At 41.6% G+C, this 9,411-nt stretch overlaps 1 protein-coding gene across 1 annotated transcript in view; it reads left to right on the top strand.

Annotated features, from left to right (window-relative positions):
• Nucleotides 1-7,761: 7,761 nt before the first annotated feature.
• The window catches only part of LOC106527470 (zinc finger MYM-type protein 3), a gene marked incomplete at its 5' end in the record, with an annotated part of 2,326 nt that continues 676 nt past the window's right edge, over nucleotides 7,762-9,411 (top strand). The window contains 6 exon segments of the mRNA XM_014022363.1: nucleotides 7,762-7,879; nucleotides 7,959-8,110; nucleotides 8,196-8,310; nucleotides 8,389-8,631; nucleotides 8,720-8,831; nucleotides 8,910-8,978. Of these exon segments, the coding sequence (XP_013877817.1) occupies nucleotides 7,762-7,879; nucleotides 7,959-8,110; nucleotides 8,196-8,310; nucleotides 8,389-8,631; nucleotides 8,720-8,831; nucleotides 8,910-8,978 (809 nt within the window).

Here is a 9,411-nt window from a genome sequence, read left to right on the forward strand (position 1 = left end):
TCTGCAAGTGTTCCTCACATCTGCAGGTGTTTCTCACATCTGCGGGTGTTTCTCACATCTACAGGTGTTTCTCACATCTGCAGGTGTTTCTCACATCTGCAGGTCTTCCTCACATCTGCAGGTCTTCCTCACATCTTCAGGTGTTTCTCGCATCTGCAGGTGTTTCTCACATCTTCAGGTGTTATCACATGTGCAGGTGTTCCTCACTTCTGCAGGTGTTTCTCCATCTTCAGGTGTTTCTCACATCTGCGGGTGTTTCTCACGTCTTCAGGTGTTTCTCACATCTGCAGGTGTTAACACATCTTCAGGTGTTCCTCACATCTGCAGGTGTTTCTCACATCTTCAGGTGTTCCTCACATATGCAGGTGTTTCTCACATCTTCAGGTGTTTCTCACATCTGCAGGTGTTCGTCACATCTGCAGGTGTTTCTCACATCTGCAGGTGTTTCTCACATTTTCAGGTGTTCCTCACATCTGCAGGTGTTTCTCGCAACTTCAGGTGTTTCTCACATCTTCAGGTGTTCCTCACATCTGCATGTTTTTATCTTCAGGTGTTCTTCTCATCTGCAGGTGTTCCTCACATCTGCAGGTGTTTTTCACATCTGCGGGTGTTTCTCACGTCTTCAGGTGTTCTTCTCATCTGCAGGTGTTCCTCACATCTGCAGGTGTTTTTCACATCTGCGGGTGTTTCTCACGTCTTCAGGTGTTCTTCTCATCTGCAGGTGTTCCTCACATCTGCAGGTGTTTTTCACATCTGCAGGTGTTTATCTTCAGGTGTTTTTCACATCTGCAGGTGTTTCTCACATCTGCAGGTTTTCCTCACTTCTGCGGGTGTTTCTCACATCTACAGGTGTTTCTCACATCTGCAGGTGTTTCTCACATCTGCAGGTGTTAACACATCTTCAGGTGTTCCTCACATCTGCAGGTGTTTCTCACATCTTCAGGTGTTTCTCACATCTGCAGGTGTTCATCTTCAGGTGTTTCTCACACCTGCAGGTGTTCCTCACTCCTGCAGCGGTGTCCTGATCTGGAGCTGAGGAAACGAGGGCCAATGCTGGGATGGAGGTTAGACAAACATTGTCCCGCAGGTCGTCTTTGTTGGAGCAGACGTCACCTGATCTGTGTGACAGCGTCTGTCAAACGGTCCAAAAATGTTTCCCGAAAGGCAAATACCGACGCTGTGCTGTCACTGGACTCAGCTTTTGTTCGATTAAACCACCGCTGGTGATGACACCGATACGAGCAGAATGACTTTTATAACACGGGGGCCCAAATATCCCCCCAGTGTCTCGTTACAGAACACAACAAAAGATTGTAACACGATGACTGGAAACCGTTAAATCTTTTAAAAAAGGCAACATTTCACAGTGATTTTCTATTTTTTAACTTTGTGCAGATTCTARTTACATCACGCGGCATTTACACTTAGAGTTATTCTCAGATATTTAATACGGCTGCAGTGTTGTTCCTCATTCTGTGACAGTTTGTGTCTCTGCTGACCTTTATTAAGGCCGTTAACACAAAGTCTTTCCCCGGCCAGCGTTATTGAACCACCTGCCTGGAGGGAGAAATATATTGCTCTGCTCAACAGCTCTGCAACAGGAAGAATAAAATAACAAAGAGGAAAACAGCAGAAATTGTTCTATTTTACCAAACTGTGGATTTACATTAAATGTTTGTGTCCACGTCTAACATTCTTCATCTGGATGGTATCAGAGAGAGAAACCCCCTGTGAAGATTAACACACATTAACATACATCAACACACGCCTGCAGGGYTTTCCTGAGGAACTCTTCTCTCATGTGTCGCCTGGATTTAACTCTGACTGCTGCTGCATGAGCTGCATTATTCCTGCATCAGGTCTTCTTACTGCTTTATCTTCATTGTCTTTTCCTGTCACCTCACTGTTGACCCTGCAGGCCAGAAAGAAAAGGCTGGAAAGATTCAAAGACAGAAAGATGCTTTTTTTTTTGCGCTCAGCTGAGGAAGAGTGCCGCTTGTGCTGAAATGACGTGTTTTCCTCATTTTCCTGCAGATTAATTAGTCTTGAAGATCAAACAGCTGACAGCAGAATGCATCTGTTTCCCTCCCGTCAAACAAGATGCTCTCAATCTGTCTGCTGCGTGTCTGACATCTGACCGGTCCATCTTCAGACACATTATCAGGGCCGCAAAGGTAACTCCCGTGGGAATATTCTCACCATCTGCTTATAAAATCACAGGCCTCAGTTTACTGGAATGGTTTCTGGCAAAAACAAAGCAGCTTCGTATTTTAATCAGTGTCTGTTTCACAGTCAACTTGCATAATAAGAGATAAAATATGAGATGAGAGGCAGATTCAGATCGCTTCCAGATTGAATTGAATATAAGATAACCACAGTGTTATCTACAGTTAAACATCGAAYATAATTAAGATCAGCAGTACAAGTTAAAACAAAGACACTAACGTGTAGAAAATTGTTAAACATCTGAGGTGAACAGAAAGGTTTCATGTTTTAAAGTCAAAATGAACGCAAACAATCCTTTGCAATCAACGACTCTGTAATTCAACTTTTATACAAAAGCATTTCTAAAATTGTGTGTTTTTGTTGCACATTTGTGTTGTTAATCCTATTTGGGACTATTTTGTAAAGTATCTTCTCTTATGGATTTTTTGTTTTTTTTAATGGCCTATCCATTTCCTGCTTTAAAAATTCTCTTCTGATATTAAAAATGTGAGTATGTCTTCCTCTTGTGGCCAAATGGAAAATAGCAAAATAAAACTTAAAGATTACGGTTGTTTAAAAGGGCACATTTTTTATAAAATCTAAAAATCAAAGTGTGGTAAAATGTGCTTTTTATGATTAATTTTAATTTATTTTTGTTTTAGAGTCAGAGTGTTTTTTGTTGTATCGTCACAGGTCTTGTTTCGGAAACCAGATAGGAACCATCAAACTGTTGCTTGTTTCCTCAGGTGGAAACGGACGGACTCGTTGAAGGAGCTAAATCAAAATGGCGAGTCAAGAGGAGTCAGTGAGGGAGTTCGTCGCGGTTACCGGTGTGGAGGAGGAGAGGGCCCGGTTTTTCYTGGAGTCCGCCGGCTGGAACCTCCAGGTACGCCTCGTCCGTGTTTCTCCAGCAGCGTCGCGGCGGACCGGATGGTTGTCCGTCCGAGGAAAGCTGCGGTTAAATGGGGCGAGTGGCAGACGAGTAGCTCGCCGGCTAATCATCGCTTGTGTTTCCAGCAATTTTGTGCAAGTCATTCTTTGACTTGGTCGCTTTCAGACACTCTCAGAGGGGATGTCAAACTATCATTTAGCTGACATAATTTGGATTACATGAACAGCGTTCGCCTCCTTAACTTGCTGTTTTTTTKTTTTTTTTACTAAGTTTCCTCGGGTTTGTCGTGACATCGATGACCAGTTAGCCTCGGTAGCTAACTAGCATTAGCTCWCTAACGCTACAATAATGTTAATTGACGCAGGAAAACAATGCTGCTAACGTTAAGCCTTTCAAGTAGGTTTAAGTATGACGCTGTAAAACATGTTAAAAGAAAGYTGAAAACAGRCATTTTTCCCCAGACAACTATTTGAAGGTTGACATGAACMGAAAATGAAAGTGAATCGAGTTTAGTGTTATTTAGCTGCTTTAGCTAATCCAGTGAAGCTAAATTGTGGATAATAATTATTACTTGTTGGTGTTTGCAGAATAAACAAACCTCAGGGTCAGAAATTATCTAATGAAAAGAGGAGTTTAGTAGAAGAACACAGGTTTTTTGTTAAAGCATGATGAATTTACTTTAGTTAATATTCTATATAAACAACTTTTTAGTTTCTGGTCCCCCAAATATCAGTGTCAGAGTCTTGTGAACCCAAATATCATTGGTTGTACAACATAAATGTTGCCTAAAATAATAACAAAAAAGATGTTTTAATGACAAGTCAGTCTACTTTTCCCCCCATTTATGACTGTTGTTATAGTTTGTAACAAATCTAGTTAAAACACGTGCTAGTAGGAAATAAATTTTAGTTTTGATTTCTGCAGATAATAATAATAATAACTTTATTTAWATAGCACCTTCCAACAATGCCTTTGACCCATTGGCCGAAGTTCTTCACAAGATTAAAAAACAATTAAAAACAGGTCACAATAAAATCAGTACAAGTTAAAAACACAACCACAATAAAAGAGGGTAAAAAGAAATCTGAAATACTAAAAGTTAAACATCAAATGCTCTTTTWAATAAMTAGGTCTTGAGTTTGGCTTTGAACAGAACCAGGTCAGAGAGGATAAATTTAAGACCCTAAACCTGGGGTTTATGACCCTCCTGACCGCAACTTTAGGAACCACTGTACCATTTATTCTTATAGATTAGAAAATAAAGTTTATAAAATAGTTGTAGAATTAGAGTTTACATCTAATATTGTCATTTTAGAGTATTAAAAACTGGAGCATAACAGTAGTACTAAATTAACTTTTTAAAATAAATATATTAATTTACTAACTCATGCATCATAGTTCCTGCTCTTTATTTGCAACAGATATTTTCCATGTTTTTCACATTTTATTCTGTCTCATCWGTTACATTTTTTTTCTGTCTTTACTTTTGTTTTAATGCTTTATTGAGCCTTTGAACATCAGTGTTTCCTCCTCAGCTTGCACTTGCCAGTTTCTTTGAGGATGGAGCTGATGATGACATCATTACTCTTCCTCAGCCTGAGGGAGGCTCTTCAGTGTCTCGGTCGGCGGGTCCCAGGTAGGATGTCTAAACCGTGTGTGTGTTTTCTAATTCTGYTTGTTTTTAAAATATCTGTATTRTTACACTGAGACACACAGAGTCCATCAGCACCGTGTAACAACACTCGTTCTGAGCACTTGTGGCCTTTTACTTCTTTATCGCTGATGGGATTTTGAAACAACACGTCTTTTGTGTGCAGCAGTCAGCCCAGAGTGACCTCCTTCAGAGAYCTGATGCATGAGGCAGAAGAAGAAAGTGATGAGGAGGAAGGCCAAAGGTAAGTTTACTTTCTATCAGCTGTCGCCTCCTTCAAAATAAAGTTACTCAGGTTCTAGTTACACCTGCTGTCCTTCAACTGGACCTGACTGGTGATTTAAAACCAAACACTTCTCTGACTGTAGAAGAGAATGTTTACACATGGTTATATCAGAGATGTGGGTGTGTTACAGTAGACTTTGTAAAAGAAAATAAAGTTTTAATTGTGTTGAGTTTGGTCGCTTTRTTTTGTTTCCCAACGAGATCATTGTCAGAAACTCTGGAGTTTTTCACGCTGTCTGAGCTGCACTCGAGCGCTGAAGAGTCACACCTACGGGAGTCGGTTCCAGAATGCACCAAACTATTTTTGGTCTCACCTCATTCACTGCGAGCCGGTGGCTTTTCTGCTGCCTCAGCAGATTCTTCTGGGCGCAGTGCGGTGGACTGATGCTAACGTTATTTCACCGCTTTCTGATAACAGTCGACTTGTGAACGGGAGCAGGAGCARTAATTGATTCATCATCAGTAATTACAGCTTTTTTTAATTGTTTCCTGTATTTTAGGTCATTTGTGAAACTTTAGTTTGTTTAGTTTAATACTTTATTTGATTTGGAGTACACAAAAAATACAAAAAAAAGTACTATCCACAGTTCATCAACAAGACGGTGAGGACCCTCTATCTCACCCTCCCCCCACCACTCAAGCTGCATTCAAGATATACGAAGCTGATGTGAGYCGATTGTTTCAGAAACAAAAGCTCAAGAAAGCACCTGGACAAGATGGTGTCTCACCTAGGGGTGTAAGACAATATCGATACACTGAAATATTGCGATATTTCATTTCTGGATACTGTATCGATATTCTAAAGCCCTGTATCGATTTTTTATTAAGGTTTAAAATGTCAATCTTCTTGCCAACCGTTCATTTTTATGTTGTAGTTCAGCCTCTGACCACTAGTCGGCAGCAGCGAGCCAGACATTTGGTTCCTCTACCTCTTGAGCGCCAGAGAGTAAGGGTAGCATTAGCATTGTAGGAGACAATGTAAGCATTGTAAGTAAACATTAGCCTTTMTTTTTTTTTTCAGTAAGAGGTTTTTATTCAATAGAATTTTTGGACAAAAAATTGCAATATATCACAATATATTGCCTTGCTTACAGTATCGCAATATATCGGGATATATCGTATCGTGACCCCTCTGTTATTATACGTATCGTATCGCCAAATTCTTGCCAATACACAGCCCTAGTCTCACCTTCCTGCCTTAAGACCTGCGCTGACCAACTGGCTCCAATCTTCACAAATATATTCAACAGATTACTGGAGCTGTGTGAAGTTCCTTCCTGCTTCAAACTCTCCACCATCATTCCAGTCCCCAAGAAGCCCTCCATCACAGGTCTGGATGACTACAGGCCCGTCGCCTTAACGTCTGTGGTCATGAAGTCCTTTGAACGGCTGGTCCTGACCCACCTGAAGGACATCACTGGTCATCTGCTAGACCCCCTGCAGTTTGCCAACCTGGCAAATAGGTCAGTGGATGATGGTCGACATGGGACTGCATTTCATCCTGCAACATCTCGATCACCCGGGGCTTTATGCAAGAATCCCGTTTCTTGATTTCAGCTCGGCGTTTAACACTCTCATCCCTGACATTCTTTCCACCAAACTCCCCCAACTCACAGTTTCCCCTGCCATGTGTCAGTGGATCACCAGCTTCCTGATAGGCAGGACGCAGCAGGTGCAGCTGGGGAAAATCACGTCCTCACAGACCATCAGCATTGGTGCCCCTCAGGGATGTGTGCTCTCTCCACTGCTCTTCTCTCTATACACCAGTGACTGCACCTCCAATGACTGGTCTGTTAAAGTCCTGAAGTTCTCAGATGACAAAACAGTCTTTGGACTCATCTGTGATGACAAGTCCACTAAGACTGTCAAACACAAGAACAGTTTCTACCCCCAGGCCATCACCATCATCAACAGCTGATCATCAGACATCCATCAGCGAGATCATATATTCTGTACTACAGAGAACTATCTACCACTCTTATTCTACACTACTGCATTACTGCACCTTATTTATAATCATCTACCTCTACACTGCTGCTGTCGTATTATTACTTAATRTTAACTTTGAATACTACTGTCATATAGTTTTTGGTTAAGTGAAGTATAATGTAAATCTTTCTGTATATAGTGTAATGTGTGTGAATTATATGTTAAGTGTCTGTACAGTGATACTAGAGAGACACGAACTGCCGGAAACAAATTCCTTGTGTGTGTCACACTTGGCCAATAAACCTGATTCTGATTCTGATTTTTTTAAATGTAATTGAAAATATCTTGAATTGTTCTTTTGGCTAGTCAGAATATAAATATTAAAATATAATTACATTTCAGGGCAGTTAAAATGTAGTTTTTCCTGGTCAAACCTAATTTTTAGATATCCAGAATGTAATTACAGATTGTCAGAAGAAGCTGATTTTATGTTATGTTGGCCTGCCATAGTGAGTCATCCTCAACACAAAACCTGATGGAGCTCACAAAATCGCACGGCATAAAACGCATCACAACATTTGACCAAATCTGGCCGGACAGATGGCAGCGATATGCATTTTGTCACGTAATGCTAGACCATTAGATGAAATAATTGTGTAGATTTATTGAGATGAAAGAAAAATAATAACTTAAAATGTAACCAAGACTAAATTATGCTTACATTTTTATTAATTTTTTTAGTCTTAAACAACCTGAATCAGTTAAACAGTGTTTTTTTTGTGACTGTTTCTCCCTGCAGAGTCGCAGGAGAACCGGTTCCACCGACTGCAGAGTCTTCGTGACCCCAGCCGCCTCCAAACTGAACCACCTGTACGGGGTCAAAGCCTGGACCAGCTGGGTCCAGCAGGCTCAGAAAGGTGAGCAGAAACTCGTGCTTTGTTCGGTCCGCTGAGCGTCAGCTGTGTTTTTACACTCCTCCTCCTCTTCCTCCTGCAGCCGGTGGAACCACCGTCAAAGAGGATGTCCTCCAGTGTGACTCGGCGGAGCTGAGCGTCGCTCTGTCTCGCTTCGTCAGAGAGGTTCGACGGCCGAACGGCGACGCCTACGGCCCCGACAGCATCTTCTACCTGTGTCTGGGAATACAGGAGGTGCACAAATTAATAAAATAAATAAAAGTTTCTTCTTTATGGTCCTCAGAGCGTAACGACTCGGTTCTGTTTTCTTTCTGATCAGTATCTGTTCGAGAAGGGCCGGATAGAAAACATCTTCACAGATGAGCTCTACAGCCAGTTCTCCAGAGAGATCAGCTCCACGCTGCGGCTCTGGAAGCCCAAGCTGCTGCCCGGCGGTACCGTCGCCCGCTTTTTCAGGTTCAGATTCCGCTGAAGTCGAACGACGCTCTGAGTGATCCTTCTTCTCCCCGCAGGTGGTGTGGTCCCCTCGCAGGTGGAGGAGTCCTACCTGTGGGAGTGCAAGCAGCTGGGCGTGTACTCACCCATCGTGCTGATCAACACGCTGCTCTTCTTCTGCACCAAGAACTTCCACCTGAGCACGGCGGAGCAGCACCGGAGCCTGACCTTCTCCAGCTTCACGCAGACCTCCAAACCCTGCAGCCGGGCCGGGAAGGTCACCTACCTGCTGTACCTGAGGGGTGGCTTGGAGCATACAGGTGATGGGGGGCGGGGTTTATCTTTGTACAGGTGTAACAAACAAAACAACAGAACGTTTGATGATTGCTGACTTCCTGTTTGTTTCAGAGCGGGTCAGGAAGCGACAGGCGGAAACCAGCGGAGACCTGGAGCTGATGGAAAACGTGTCAAACCCTCTGCAGTGTCCGATCCGGCTCTACGAGTTCTACCTCTCCAGATGGTAAGACCCCGCCCCCTCATAAAAACAAACAACTTCTCCTGTTAAACAGAAAACAAGCCTTTTTTTTCCATCCAACAGCCCAGAATCAGCAAAGAAACAAACCAACATGTTTTACCTCCAACCTGAGAGGAACGTCCACACTAGAAGGTCAGAGGTCAAAGCTTACATCCAGGATTATTATTAAAATGTTTAAAATTCTCTTTTTTAAAAAGTCGACACACGAAAAACACCTGTTTTTTATGTTTAAATAAAAGGTAAAGATACTTAACGGCTGACATTTCAAACAGCAGAACAGTCTAACTTAAATTTAAGATTTTCAAAATAAAATCCAGATTTTTGTTTCAGGTTTTGAACTKTTTGGATGTAAAATAAAAGCTTCAAATAGCTTTTGTTTAGTATTTTACYCTTAAAAGTAAACGAATCATCAATCCAGTTTAACTTTTCAACAAGAACAAGAAAATTAAATAAAAACCTAAAAAACAACTAAATAAAATAAATTTTTACTCTCTTTTTAAATCAAGTCTCGAGGTTTTTATGTCAATATTCTTTTTTTAACAAAATTTTTTTCCTCAAGTCTTAA

The sequence above is a fragment of the Austrofundulus limnaeus genome, unplaced genomic scaffold (assembly GCF_001266775.1).
Source record: "Austrofundulus limnaeus strain Quisiro unplaced genomic scaffold, Austrofundulus_limnaeus-1.0 Scaffold327, whole genome shotgun sequence".
Lineage (NCBI taxonomy): Eukaryota > Metazoa > Chordata > Actinopteri > Cyprinodontiformes > Rivulidae > Austrofundulus > Austrofundulus limnaeus.